Source organism: Procambarus clarkii, chromosome 90 (genome assembly GCF_040958095.1).
Source record: "Procambarus clarkii isolate CNS0578487 chromosome 90, FALCON_Pclarkii_2.0, whole genome shotgun sequence".
Classification (NCBI taxonomy): Eukaryota; Metazoa; Arthropoda; class Malacostraca; order Decapoda; family Cambaridae; genus Procambarus; species Procambarus clarkii.
Genome location: NC_091239.1, coordinates 17658737 through 17674406, shown reverse-complemented (window position 1 = coordinate 17674406; position 15670 = coordinate 17658737). Strand labels below are relative to the sequence as shown.

The 15670-nt window shown below is 46.1% G+C and overlaps 1 protein-coding gene across 2 annotated transcripts in view; it reads right to left on the bottom strand.

Annotated features, from left to right (window-relative positions):
• The window catches only part of LOC123746622 (uncharacterized), a 144267-nt gene that overhangs the window by 10515 nt on the left and 118082 nt on the right, over positions 1-15670 (bottom strand). Inside the window, exons 3-4 of one of the 2 annotated variants that reach the window (XM_069318412.1) lie at positions 366-566; positions 43-225 (exon numbers count right to left, since the gene is read on the bottom strand). In XM_069318412.1, coding sequence (XP_069174513.1) covers positions 43-225; positions 366-566 — 384 coding nt within the window. The remainder of the gene's footprint in view (positions 1-42; positions 226-365; positions 567-15670) is intronic. The other variant, XM_069318413.1, reaches the window with a different exon arrangement.

Below are 15670 nucleotides of genomic sequence, written 5' to 3'. Positions count from 1 at the left end.
ATTGTGTGCGTACATGGACGTACAGCGGTATATGTGACGTACAGGAACGGGTACCTTGGCCGGTCTCACGCTCAAGCCTCATGCCATGCCACAGGGAGATGATGATGGAGGAGTAGGCCGCTACCATGATGATCAGAGGCACCAACAGCAGCCCGGCGCCCAGGAACATGCTGAACCCCCGTTCCAGGTGGAGGCTGGGCCACATCTCCCGGCACTTGTGGCGGCCTGGGGGCACGAGGGGAGGGGTGAGCCGTGCTAGCTGCTACACACGTCCCCGTCACTCACAGACAACAATGTGCTCACAACTTGTTGCAACCTAGAACAATAATAAGACAATGAGAACAGTTTTTGGTGGATGGACTCACTAGTGTCGCCGACGGGCAGGAGTTGGGAGAGTGCTGCTATTGGCGCCATGAAGGCCAGGGAGAGCAGCCACACCAGGCTGATGATCTTGTAGGCGTGGGAGAGTGTCTGCCACCCTCTGGAGCGCAGCGGCTGGCAGATGGCGTAGTACCGCTCCAGGGAAATGGCCACCAGCGTCCACACCGACACCGACACCGACACAGCTGTGGGAGAAAGCACATGTTAGGCAGCCACTCAGATGACACAGGTGACATGTTAGTCACCTGTGTCTGTCGTATTAGTCCAACTATCAACAGTCAGCTTACACTCATCACTAAAGGAGACACAGCAGGATGTTGTTGTTGTTAAAGATTCGCTACCTGGAACACAAAGTTCCAAGTAGCACGGGCTATGGTGAGCCCGTAGGCCTTCAGGAGAGGACACACAATATATGTGTGAAATATGACAGAAACAACATGGCCACCATTAACATAGTAGAGAGAGCAGCTTCTGTTGCTAGCAGGAATGGATCTGGACTACTACTCATGGGAGGCATCAACCACGGGAAGATAGATTAGGAGAACAGAGATCCGCATGGAGGACCAGAAACATGGAGAGCTAAGCTGTAGGACGTGGCAACAAGACACTTTCTAAGCCAGGACATCAAGGAACCATATATATAATGTATATATATGGTTATATATATTATATATATAATGACACACAGCTGTGTGTCATGCTCAAGTAGTTCAATCCCCGACTGCCCAAGTGGTTGAGCGCCATTCCTTCCACCCGTCTCATCCCACATCTTTATCCAGACCCCTTATAAGTCCTGTACTGTCGTAATGGCTTGGCGCTTTTCCACGATCGTTCCCTTCCCTTCTCAACCTCTGAAAAAGTTCAGGAAAAAGTGGCACTATTGCAACTCAAAGTCCCTTGCAACTGATATATTTCAGCCAATTACTGAAACACTAAATTCGAAATATTTGACTGGCGACTGACAAGAGAAATTAGATTTCACATTTCAAATTGATTTTGTAAGCCAGATCGCCTCACAGTCAACCGTGTTCAGTTAATGTCCCAGTTTAATTGACTGACACCCCAATTAATGGGAAATTTAATGGTGCTCATCTCCATTGGTATATTGGATTATTTGAGACCTGTACATTAATATATGTAAAAGGTTATAATAATTTGCATGTAGGAAACATATTGCTATATTGCATCACCTGTCCATTAACTTGTGATTGTTGAAGCGACGGCCGCCTCACTTACTGCAGGGTCAGGGTTCGATCCCCGAGAGCCTAAATGGTTGGGTACCCTCCCTTCACTCTCTAATGTCCTAGGTGCTGTAGGTCAATATTTCTCTACCACTGTCTCCTCATAATTGTCAGCGTGAAGGGTACCACTTATCAGCGTGAAGGGTACCACTTATCAGCGTGAAGGGTACCACTTATCAGCGTGAAGGGTACCACTTATCAGCGTGAAGGGTACCACTTATCAGCGTGAAGGGTACCACTTATCAGTGTGAAGGGTACCACTTATCAGCGTGAAGGGTCCCACTTATCAGTGTGAAGGGTACCACTTATCAGCGTGAAGGGTCCCACTTATCAGCGTGAAGGGTACCACTTATCAGCGTGAAGGGTACCACTTATCAGCGTGAAGGGTACCACTTATCAGCGTGAAGGGTACCACTTATCAGCGTGAAGGGGTACCACTTATCAGCGTGAAGGGGTACCACTTATCAGCGTGAAGGGGTACCACTTATCAGCGTGAAGGGTCCCACTTATCAGCGTGAAGGGTACCACTTATCAGCGTGAAGGGTCCCACTTATCAGCGTGAAGGGTCCCACTTATCAGCGTGAAGAGTACCACTTATCAGCGTGAAGGGTCCCACTTATCAGCGTGAAGGGTCCCACTTATCAGCGTGAAGGGTACCACTTATCAGCGTGAAGGGTACCACTTATCAGCGTGAAGGGTACCACTTATCAGCTTGAAGGGTACCACTTATCAGAGTGAAGGGTACCACTTATCAGAGTGAAGGGTACCACTTATCAACTTGAAGGGTACCACTTATCAGCGTGAAGGGTACCACTTATCAGCGTGAAGGGTCCCACTTATCAGCGTGAAGGGTACCACTTATCAGCGTGAAGGGTACCACTTATCAGCGTGAAGGGTACCACTTATAAGCGTGAAGGGTCCCACTTATCAGCGTGAAGGGTACCACTTATCAGTGTGAAGGGTACCACTTATCAGCTTGAAGGGTACCACTTATCAGTGTGAAGGGTACCACTTATCAGCATGAAGGGTACCACTTATCAGCGTAAGGGGAAGCAATCGTCTGGTGAGATAAGACGTTAGTGCCTAAGCCAGCAAGAGATGAGAAATATATCTTGTCTTGTCCCAACATTATTACTTGAGAAAACAGCAGGAGCAGAATTTCGCGAAGGTCGAGACACCAGTGAAGCTGGAACTGTTCACGTCACTTTATCTGTTTATAGCCACATGTGTGGTTATATTTTTGTATAGTCACATGTGTGACTAAGTGTTTATATAGTCACATGAGTGTCTAAGTGTTTATATAATCAAATGAGAGGTTGAGTGCCTCCCCACGACTGCCTCACCTAAGTTACGTCATCTAAAATGTCTAAGTTTGCCTTAAACTGGCCTGTGTTTATTTAGAGGGGTAACTATTATATGGGAGAAGTATCCTACTGGGCTACACGAGGCCCTCAGAGACCGTCTCCTGACCTCACCCCACGGTCGAACCCCACATCAGTTGTGTAGTTTCCTTGTACCTATTTAATGCTTGAGAGAAAGAGAGAGATAGATAGAGAGAGAGAGAGAGAGAGAGAGAGAGAGAGAGAGAGAGAGAGAGAGAGAGAGAGAGAGAGAGAGAGAGGGAGGGAGAGGGATGAAGAGAGAGCAAAATGGAGAAGAGTTGGAACTCAATTTCTGTTCACAATCTCATCACTTAAGGAATTAACTCATTGCCGCATTTCTCCCCTTAAGCAAATTTACTTGAATATAGACATTTGTTGATTCCTTGACTACGTACCTCATGAGATATTTCCCCACAAACCTTACTTTAAGAGTTTAAGATAACGTGAGAATACAGCAATTTGTATATGGTGAGTTTATTCTCACCATATTCATATAACAGACGAATGTTTGCAACACTGGGAAAACGATGAGAAAATTTAGAATGAGTCGCCTATAGGTGAAGAATGATAAAGATACAGCTTCAGTAGCTTATATAACCTAGCATGACCCACCTCGGCACCAGTCTATACCACATTCTTTATTGACATCCATCTCCATACTAGAATGTGTTATTGACTTCCATCTCCATACTAGAATGTGTTATTGACTTCCATCTCCATACTAGAATGTGTTATTGACATCCATCTCCATACTAGAATGTGTTATTGGCATCCATCTCCATACTAGAATGTTTTATTGACTTCCATCTCCATACTAGAATGTTTTATTGGCATCCATCTCCATACTAGAATGTTTTATTGACTTCCATCTCCATACTAGAATGTTTTATTGACTTCCATCTCCATACTAGAATGTTTTATTGACTTCCATCTCCATACTAGAATGTTTTATTGGCATCCATCTCCATACTAGAATGTTTTATTGACTTCCATCTCCATACTAGAATGTTTTATTGACTTCCATCTCCATACTAGAATGTTTTATTGACTTCCATCTCCATACTAGAATGTTTTATTGACTTCCATCTCCATACTAGAATGTTTTATTGACTTCCATCTCCATACTAGAATGTTTTATTGACTTCCATCTCCATACTAGAATGTTTTATTGGCATCCATCTCCATACTAGAATGTTTTATTGACTTCCATCTCCATACTAGAATGTTTTATTGACTTCCATCTCCATACTAGAATGTTTTATTGGCATCCATCTCCATACTAGAATGTTTTATTGACTTCCATCTCCATACTAGAATGTTTTATTGACTTCCATCTCCATGTTAGAAAATGATGTTCCCGATAGGAGCTTGTTACGCCTAACAGCGACCAATCACAAAGGTCGTAAGGGCAGTTAACAAAAAGTTCAATTGCTCTATCAACTGAGCTGTCAACAGCCGACATCATCAACCATAATTAAGCTAATATAATAATCTGGAGAGGCGTCAACAGGAAACACAAAGGTACACAAGCTGATGGGAATCCCAGCTGCCAGGTCTCGGGGTCGGTGGTCCAACACAGCTGGAACACCTGAGATGCATTGTCGAAGCGTGGCGACAATGTAGGACTTTGTACGTGAGCTCGCAGGCTGCCTAGGGTCAACGGTAAGCCAGGGGAGAGTAGCAGAACGTCTGGGACCACCAGACCAACCCCCTTTGACAGTAGCTATGTTGTGATGGTGTGGCTTGGGTGCTCATTGAGGCTCCTTCGAGGGCTTAGGAGGGATTCCCATGCCACTCTGCGTGCTAGGGGGTGCAAAGCCAAAGGCACAACTGAGACTACCTGTGGCTTCGCCATCTATGGGGGTCACCATGTACGTTGGCCAGTTCTCCAGACAGTCCCTATTTCCCATCACCTGCAAGTGGAGACGATTGTGGTCTGTGGTTCTTGAAGATCAACAATCCTTTTTCAGTCGAGATATAGGAGATAAGTTGGAGGTTCAGCGGGGTCAGACTGAACCAATCAGGTACTCTGATGAGTGGAACTAGCAGGTCTGGAGTCAAGCAGGTATGGTACGGGTCCGTATCCATGTAGGTCCTTGTGTTCTGGTCTGGTAATGACCGTTGTCAAACTGCCTTGTCTACGATTTGACCCTTTCTCGGCCCTTGTCAGGTGTGTGGGTGGGTGTGCTTACCTAGTTGTGCTTGTGGGGGTTGAGCTCTGGCACTTTGATCCCGCCTCTTTGGTCGTGCTTCATGCATTCCATCTGTTAACTACTCTGACACTGAAAAAATTCTTTCTAATGTCTCTGTGGTTCGTTTGGGTATTCATCTTCCACCTGTCCCTTTGTGTGTGTTATACCCATGGTAAACAGTTTGTCTTTGTCCACCCTGTCAATTCCCCTGAGAATTTTGTAGGTTGTTATCATGTCTCCCCTTATTCTTCTGTTTTCCAGGGATGTGAGGTTCGGCTCCCTTAGCCTTTCCTCGTAGTTCATACCTTTCAGTTCCAGGACTTGTCTGGTGGCATACCGTTGAATCTTCTCTGATTTTGTCTTGTGTTTAATTAGGTATGGACTTTGGGCTGGAGCTGCATACTCCAGGACTGGTCTTACATAAGTAGTATACAAGGTCCTGAACGATTTCTTATACGAGTTTCTAAAGGCAGTTCTTATGTTGGCCAGTCTAGCATATGCCGCTGATGATAACCTTTTGATGTGGGCCTCTGGGAACAGGTTCGGTGTGATATCAACCCCAACATCTTTCTCTCTATTTGATTCTTGCCGGATATCACCTCCCAGATGGTACCTTGTGTTCAGACTCCTGCTCCCTTCGCCTAATTTCATTACTTTACACTTTCCTGAGTTGAACTTTAGTAGCCATTTTCCAGACCATTCCTCCAGTTTGTCCAGGTCGTCCTGTAGTCTCTGTCAATCTTCATCTGTTTTGATTCTTCTCATAATTTTTGCATCGTCAGCACATTTTGAGAGGAATGAGTCTATACCCTCTGGAAGATCATTTACATATATTGCAAACAGGATGGGTCCAAGTACTGAGTCCTGTGGAACCCTCTGGTGACATCTCGCCACTCAGATATCTCCCACTCACAGTTACTCTCTCTTTCCTGTTGCTTAGATACTCCCTTCTCTATTGGAGTACCTTCCCTTTTACTCCTGCCTGCTGCTCCAACTTTTGTAACAGCCTTTTGTGAGGTATTGTGTCAAAAGCTTTTTGACGGTCCAAGAAAATGCAGTCTGCCCACTCTTCTCTTTCTAGTCTAATTTGTTTAGCTTGGTTATAGAATTCTAATAAACCTGTGAGGCACGATTTACCATCTCTGAACCCATGCTGGTAGTGTGTTACAAAGCTATTTCCCTCCAGATGCTCAACGATCCTTTTCCTCACGATCTTCTCCATCACCTTGCATGGTATACAAATTAGGGGAACTAGCCTGTAGGTCAGAGCCTCTTCCTTGTCACCCTTTTTGTATATTGGGACTACATTAGCTGTCTTCGAGCTTTCCGGTAGGTCTCCTGTTTCCGGTGACCTGTTATACACCATAGAGAGTGGCACACTTAGTGCTTCTGCACCTTCCTTTAGTATCCATGGTGAGATTCTGTCAGGCCCAACAGCCTTTGTCACATCCTGCTCCAGCAGACACCTTTTGACCTCATCACTGGTGAGGTCAAATTCCTCCAAGGTTGCTTGGTTTGCCTCCTCCTCATTTAGTGCAGGGGCTTCTCCTTGTTCTGTTGTGAAGACCTCCTAGAATCTCTTGTTAAGTTCTTCACACACCTCCTTGTCATTCTCTGTGTATCTGTTCTCCCCTTTTCTCAATTTCATCACTTGTTCCTTCACTGCCGTTTTCCTCCTGATGTGGCTGTGGAGCAGTTTTGGTTGGGTCTTAGCTTTACTCGCGATGTCATTTTCAAACTGTCTCTCTGCTTCCCTCCTCACTCTGAGGTACTCATTCCTGGCCCTCTGGTATCTCTCCCTGCTCTCTGGTGTTCTGTTATTCCTGTAGTTTCTCCATGTTCTTTTACTCAATTGTTTCGCTACCGTACATTCCTGATTGAACCATGGATTCTTCTGCTGCTTTCCATTTTTCTCTTTTATGCCGGGATAAACCTGTCTGCAGCTTCCTGGCACTTCTGGGTGACGTACGTTGTCCATCATATCCTGTACAGTCTTTTCTCTGAGTTCTGTTTCCCATGGTATTCCCCTTAGGAAGTTCTACATAAGTGTGTTTCATTTTGTGCACTCACCTAGTTGTACTCACCTAGTTGTACTCACCTAGTTGTACTCACCTAGTTGTACTCACCTAGTTGTACTCACCTAGTTGTACTCACCTAGTTGTACTCACCTAGTTGTACTCACCTAGTTGTACTCACCTAGTTGTACTCACCTAGTTGTACTCACCTAGTTGTACTCACCTAGTTGTACTCACCTAGTTGCACTCACCTAGTTGTACTCACCTAGTTGTACTCACCTAGTTGTACTCACCTAGTTGTACTCACCTAGTTGTACTCACCTAGTTGTACTCACCTAGTTGTACTCACCTAGTTGCACTCACCTAGTTGTACTCACCTAGTTGTACTCACCTAGTTGTACTCACCTAGTTGTACTCACCTAGTTGTACTCACCTAGTTGTACTCACCTAGTTGTGCTTGCAGGGGTTGAGCTCTGGCTCTTTTGTCCTACCTCTCAACTGTCATTCAACTGTTGTACAGAGTCCTGAGTCTACTGGGCTCTATCATATCTACATTTGAACCCGTGTGCGGAGTCAGCCTCCACCACATCACTGCCTAGTGCATTCCATCTGTTAACTACTCTGACACTGAAAAAGTTCTTTCTAACGTCCCTGTGACTCATTTGGGTACTCAGTCTGCACCTGTGTCCCCTTGCTCGCGTACCACTAGTGTTAAACAGTTTATCTTTATCTGCCCTGTCAATTCCTTTGAGAATTTTGTAGGTAGTGATCATGTCTCCTCTTACTCTTCTGTCTTCCAGTGACGTGAGGTGCATTTCACGCAGCCTGTCCACGTAACTCTTGCCTCTTAGTTCTGGGACTAAGCCACTTAGCCCCAGTGGCATACCTCTAAACTTTTTCCAGCTTCGTCTTGTGCTTGACAAGGTACGGGCTCCATGCTGGGGCTGCATACTCCAGGATTGGTCTTACATATGTGGTGTACAAGGTTCTGAAGGATTCCTTGAACAGGTTCCTGAAGGCAGTTCTGATATTAGCGAGCTTTGCATACGCCGCTGATGTTATTCTTTTTATGTGGGCTTCAGGAGACAGGTTTAGTGTGATATCAACTCCTAGATCTTTCTCTCTGTCAGTTTCATGAAGCACTTCATCTCCCATTCTGTATCCTGTGTCTGGCCTCCTGTTTTCACTGCCTAGTTTCATTACCTTACATTTACTTGGGTTGAACTTTAGTAACCATTTGTTGGACCATTCACTCAGTCCGTCTAGGTCATCTTGTTGCCTCATACTATCTTCCTCCGCCTTAATCCTCCTCATAATTTTTGCATCATCAGCAAACAATGAGAGGAACGATTCTATGCCCTCTGGGAGATCATTTAAATATATCAGAAACAGTATAGGTCAAAGGACTAACCCCTGCGGGACTCCACTGGTGACGCCTCGCCAATCTGAGGCCTCACCTCTTACAGTGATTCGCTGTCTTCTGATACTTAGGTACTCCTTTATCCAATGAAGAACCTTCCATTTCACTCCTGCCTGCATCGCCAGCTTTTGCACGAGTCTCTGGTTTGGTATTGTGTCAAAGGCTTTCTGGCAATCCAAAAATATGCAGTCTGCCCACCCCTCTCTTTCTTCCTTCCCCTCGCCTCTCAACTATTTCTTTGTCCTATTTGTACTCACATATTCGTGCCTGCAGGATCGAGCATTGACTCTTGGATCCCGCCTTTCGAGCCATCAGACGCTTACAGCAATGACTCCGGTCCCATTTCCCAAACATATCTAGTTATAAATTATGAACATAATTTGCTTCCACAACCTGTTCCTTAAGTGCATTCCATTTTCCCACTATTCTCACACAAACAGAAAGCTTCCTAACATCTCTGCGACTCATCTGAGTTTCCAGCTTCCACCCATGTCTCCTCGTTCTGTTACTATTCCTTGTGAACATTTCGTCTATTTCCACTCTGTCAATCCCCCTGAGTATTTTATACGTTCCTATCATATCCCCCCCATCTCCCTTCTTTTTTCAACTGTCGTAAGGTTCAGTTCCTTCAGGCGCTCTTAATACCCTATCCCTCATAACGCTGGGACGAGTCTCGTTGCAAACTTCTGAACCTTTTCCAGTTTCCTTATGTGTTTCTTCAGGTGGGGACTTCATGATGGGGCGGCATACTCTAAGATTGGTCTCATGTAGGCAGTGTAAAGTGCCCTAAATGCCTCCTTACTTAGGTTTCTGAATGAAGTTCTAACTTTTGCAAGTGTAGATTACACTGTTGTCGATATCCTATTTATATGTGCCTCAGGAGTTAGATTAGGTGTTACGTCCACGCCCAGGTCTCTTTCTCGCGTCGACACAGGTAGGCAGTTTCCCCTTCATTGTGTACTGTCCCTTTGGTCTCCTATCACCTAACCCTATTTCCATAGCTTTACATTTGCTCGTGTTGAACTCCAGTAGCCATTTCTCTAACCATCTCTGCAACCTGTTCAATTCCTCTTGGAGGATCCTGCAATCCTCATCTGTCACAAATCTTCTCATCAACTTTGCATCATCCGCGAACATCGACATGTAGGACTCTACTCCTGTAAATATGTCGTTAACTCATATTAGAAATGAGTTGGTCCCAGCACCAATCCTTGATGTACTCCACTCGTTACTGTTCGCCAGTCCGACTTCTCGCCCCTTACCGTAACTCTCTGGCTCCTTCCTGTTAGGTAGTTCCTTACCCATGCTAGGGCCTTTCGGCTTACTCTCGCCTGCCTCTCAAGCTTGAATGGCGGTCTCATGTGCGGTACTGTATCAAAGGCTTTTTGGCAGTCCAGAAATATGCAGTCTGCCCACCCTTCTGTGTCCTGTCTTATCCTCGTTATTTTACCAAAGAATTCTAAAAGGTTTGTTAGGCACGATTTCCCTTTCCAGAACCCATGTTGATGTTTGTTCACAAACCTAATGTTCTCCAGGTGTGCAACCAGTCGCAGCCTAATTATTCTTCAAATATTTAACAGGGGATGCTTGTCAGTGATACAGGTCTATAGTTAGTGCCTCCTCCCTATTCCCTCTGTTGAAAATCGGTACGACATTTGCCCTCTTCCAGCAATTGGGCAATTTTCCTGACATAAGTGACTCATTAAAGATCATTGCCAGAGGCACGCTGAGGGCCTGTGCTGCTTCTTTTAGTATCCACGGTGATACTTTGTCTGGTCCAACCGCTTTAGTTGCATCCAGTGTTGTCAACTGTTTCATTACATCCTCTGCTGTCACCTCCATATCTGATAGTCTTTCATCTAGGGGTAATCTCCTCCAACAATGGGAGCTGCTCAGGCTCGGTTGTGAACACTCCATGGAAACTGGCATTCAGTGCCTCGCAGATTTCCTTGTCGCTTTCAGTATATGTCCCCTCTGTCTTCCTTAGTCTTGTCACTTGGTCGTTCACCGACATTTGTCTTCTTATATGACTGTGTAGTAACTTAGGTTGCTTTTTCGCTTTGATCGCAATATCGTTCTCATAATTTCTTTCCGATGTTCGTCTTATGTTAATGTAATCGTTCCTAGCTCTGTTGTATCTGATCCTGTTGTCCTCTGTCCTTTGTCTTCTGTACTTCCTCCACTCCTGCCTGCTGGACATTTTTGCTTCCTGACACTGTCTATTAAACCATGGGTTATTATATTCCTTCTTATTTTTTTCCTTTACTATTGTTATAAATCTCTCTTCGGCCTCCTGGCATTTCCGTATGACTAGGTCCATCATATCTTGGACTGTTTTTCCTATAATTTCTTCCTCCCACTGCACTTCTCCCAGATAGTCCCTTATCCTCCTCTAGTCCCCTTTCCTGTAGTCAACTCTCCTTTCCCAGATCTCTTGTCCCATGGTCATAAGTTTGAATTCCATCATGTAGTCAAAGACTAGGACACAATGGTCACTAGCCCCTAGAGGTCTTGCATGCTCCAAATTCTCGATGTCTTCTACATTCTGAGTGAAAATCAGGTCTAATAGGCTCAGTGTATCCCCCTCCTCTTTCCCTTGTGTCTTCCTTCACATCCTGTGTTAGGAAATTCCTGTCTATATCATCTACTAAATTTACTCCCCACGTTTCTTCCCCGCCATGGGGATTTCTTGATTCCCATTTTTCCTCTCCATGATTTAGGTCCCCCATGATCAGCAGCTTCGCTCTCATTCTGTGGGCTAGTGTTGCTGCCTTCTGCAGTTCATCTATACATGCCATCTTGTTGTCATCATACTCCTGCCTGGGTCTTCTACTGTTTGGTGGGGGATTGTAGATTACCAAGATCACAATCTTCCTCCCATCTGCTGTCAGAGTTCCATGTATGAAGCTTGTGCTCTCATTGGTAACCCGATTTCCCAGGTCTTCAAACTTCCATTTCCGCTTTATTAGGAGTACCACTCCCCCTCCCTGTCTCTGTGTCCTCTCTTTTCGTATCACCTGGTACCCTTCAGGAAAGATTGCATCTGAGATCATGTCATTTATTTTAGTTTCCACTATTGCAACTATGTCAGGATCTGCCTCACTAACTCTTTCTTTTATTTATTCTGCTTTATTAGATACCCCATCAGCATTGGTGTACCAAACCTTGAGACTCTTCTTGGAAACTCTGGTACCAGAGTTTACCCTTTCTCTGGGGGTCTGGGGGTATCTGGGGGGCGAATAGGGTGTGGGGGGGAGGTGCCTGGAGGGCAAATAGAATCTGGGCGTCTAGGAAGGTAGGTAGGAAGGTCTAGGGTAGGAAGGTCTGGGTAGGTAGGTCTGGGAAAGGAAGGGCATATTGGGTCTGAAAATTAGGGAGGGTCTGAAAGGGATAAGGGGGTTGAGAGGTAGCGTATGGCTGAGAGTCAGATAGAGGTTGAGGAGTTGTGGGGGGGGGGAAGAAGGATAGTGGGGGTGAGGGGCAGAGGAAAGAAGGGAGCAAGGGTAGTGAGAGTGAGAAAGAGGTTGTATGAGTCAGGGGGGGGGACTCAGGGGTAGGTGTGGGCATTGGGGCAGAAGAGGGGAGAGAGGGAGACGGAAGAAGAGGGGAGAGAGGGAGACGGAAGAAGAGGGGAGAGAGGGAGACGGAAGAAGAGGGGAGGGGGTCATATTGGAGAAGACGGGCAGAGGAGGAGTGAGGGATGGGCGGGTTTTGGGGTTGATGGGATGAAGGGGGTCATTGGAAGGTGGGATGAAGCAGATGGAATTGAATGCAAAGGGGACAGAAGGAACAGGTGAGTTGTTGGGGAGAGAAGCAGGGGCGAGGGATGGGAGGGCTGATTTGGGGAGGGTGTGACTTGGGAAGGAGTTGTGGGGTGGGTAGAGGTCCTGTGGCATACAGGTTGGCTCACCCTGTGAGCATCTGTTCATCTTGTGTCATATATCTATCACTAAACACGTTGTAATAGTTTCCACTACCTCTGAGTACATGCTTGTGTTACAGTATGTAATCCACTAACTCTTCATTAGACAACTGTACCAGGACAGGTCGATTCTTGTTACAGTTGTAAGGTCCAATCCGGCGGCTGATTTCCACCTCATTCCTCCCATCTCGGCTCTAATACCTCTCAAAATCTTGTGTAATTCAAATTTTTCCATATCTATCCTTTCATGCCTCGATGATGCCCTGGATTCAAGAAATCCATGGAGGATAATTGACTGCCTTCTCAGTGATGCCCTCTCATGCTGGTCGCCCCTCCCTTTGATACCCACCATCCCTCCCATGCTACTCCATCCCTCCCACGCTACTCCATCCCTCCCACGCTACTCCATCCCTCCCACGCTACTCCATCCCCCACTAATCCCCTCTCCCTAGTCATGCTATTAGTTCTGCCTAATTCATTTGCAAGCCGAGTACAATCCCTTTCCCATGCTTCCCTACTCTTCCTAAGTTCTCCCTGAATATAGTCCATAAGCTCTTGTTCTTGTCCCTCAACCTCGTCCTGTATTTGTTTAAAGATCTTACTTTTAATCCCCTGGATTAAATCCTCTATCCAAACATTCTTCCTCTCAACAAATTTCCCTATCAGCTTCTCCACAAACCGAGCCTCTTCTTCATTCATACTACTGCTTAACCTAGACGCCTTTCCTGATCTCATCATTGCAATAAACAACCTTATCCAACAGGCGTTCCAATTACCTAACACGATTTGCTATTCACAATATAGTCTCCATTGTGTAGTGGTAAGACACTCGCCTGGCGTTCCGCGAGCGCTATGTCATGGGTTCGTATCCTGGCCGGGGAGAATTTACTGGGCGCAAATCCTTAACTGTAGCCTCTGTTTAACGCAACAGTAAAATGTGTACTTGGTTGTAACAAGGATTCTTCGCGGCGGGGATCGTATTCCAGGGACCATAGGATTAAGGACTTGCCCGAAACGCTACGCGTACTAGTGGCTGTACAAGAATGTAACAACTCTTCTATATATCTCAAAAAAAAAAAAATATAGGCGAGTGAGTCTCCAGGCATCTCCCCACGGGGTGGGCGTCTCCCCACGTGGTGTAGGTAAGGGTTGCTGCCGGGGTGAGGTCACAGTGGGTCACAGATTGAGGCTGGTGAGGTCACAGTGGGTCACAGATTGAGGCTGGTGAGGTCACAGGCAGCATGAGGTCTGCTCCACTACTTCACACTGCCACAATGTGTTCAACACTTATTTTCAATTATGCTAGGTCTACTTTCTTTCTTCACTTCCTTATGGTTTGAATCATTTTCCAAGTTTTTCATTCACTCGTATACACTTTTTCACTTCAAAGTAGCCTGATTATCCCTCCCACTTCACTAGTAACCCAGGAGCTTCCCAGCCCATGACCATCCACCACGACTGACGACTTGGTAGGAAACTTGAAACTGTGTATGGAGTCAGCCTCCACCACATCACTTCCTAGTGCATTCCATTTACTAACTACTCTGACACTGAAAAAGTTATTTCTGATGTCTCTGTGATTCATTTGGGTACTCAGTTTCCACCTGTGTCCCCTTGTGCGTGTACCACCCATGTCAAATAGTCCATTCTTCTCTACCCTGTCAATTCCCCTGAGAATTTTGTATGTGGTGATCATGTCTTCCCGAATTCTTCTGTCTTCCTGCGACGAGAGATGCAGTTCACGCAGCCTCTCCTCATAACTCATTCCTCTTAGTTCTGGGACTAGCCTAGTGGCATACCGCTGAACTTTTTCCAGCTTCTTTTGAGCTTGACAAGGTACGGGCTCCATGCTGGGACCGCATACTCCAGGATTGGTCTTACGTATGTGGTATACAATTTTCAGAAGGATACCTTACACAGGTTTCTGTTGGCAGTTCTGATGTTAGCCAGCCTCGCATACGCCGCCGATATTATTCTTTTGATGTGGGCTTCAGGAGGCAAGTTTGACGTGATATCAACTCGCAGATCTTTCTCTCTGTCCGTTTCGTGAAGGACTTCATCTCCCATTCGGTATCCTGTGTCTGGCCTGTGTGTGTGTATTCACCTAGTTGTATTCACCTAATTGTGCTTGCGGGGGTTGAGCTTTGCTCTTTCGGCCCGCCTCTCAACTGTCAATCAACTGTTACTAACTACTAACTAACTAATTTTTTCCCCCGCGCACACACACACACACACACACACACACACACACACACACACACACACACACACACATTGAAATGGAATGCATTAGGGGGTGATGTGGTGGAGGCTGACTCCATACACAGTTTCAAGTGTAGATATGACAGAGCCCAATAGGCTCAGGAATCTGTACACCTGTTGATTGACGGTTGAGAGGCGGGACCAAAGAGCCAGAGCTCAACCCCCGCAAACACAACTAGGTGAGTACACACAAACACACACACACACACACACACACACACACACACACACACACACACAGGAAGCAGTTCCGTAACAGCTGTCTAACTCCAAGGTACCTATTTACTGCTAGGTAAGAGGGGCGATCAGGGTGAAAGAAACTTTGCCCATTTGTTTCTGCCTGGTCCGGGAATCAAACCCGGGCCAGAGAATTACGAGTCCTGTGCACTGTCCGCTCAGTTACCAAACCCCCTAAGGGGTCCTCTCAGCTACCAGCTAGCACACACACACACACACACACACTGTGTGTGTGTGTGTGTGTGCGTGTGTGTGTGTGTGAGTGTGTGTGTGTGTGTGTGTGTGTGTGTGTGTGTGTGTGTGTGTGTGTGTGTGTGTGTGTGTGTGTGTGCGTGCGTGCGTGCGTGCGTGTGCTCACCTAGTTGTGCTTGCGGGGGTTGAGCTCTGGCTCTTTGGTCCCGCCTCTCAACCGTCAATCAACAGGTGTACAGGTTCCTGAGCCTATTGGGCTCTATCATATGTACACTTGAAACTGTGTATGGAGTCAGCCTCCACCACATCACTTCCTAATACATTCCATTTGTCAACCACTCTGACACTAAAAAAGTTCTTTCTAATATCTTTGTGGCTCATTTGGGCACTCAGTTTCCACCTGTGTCCCCTAGTGCGTGTGCCCCT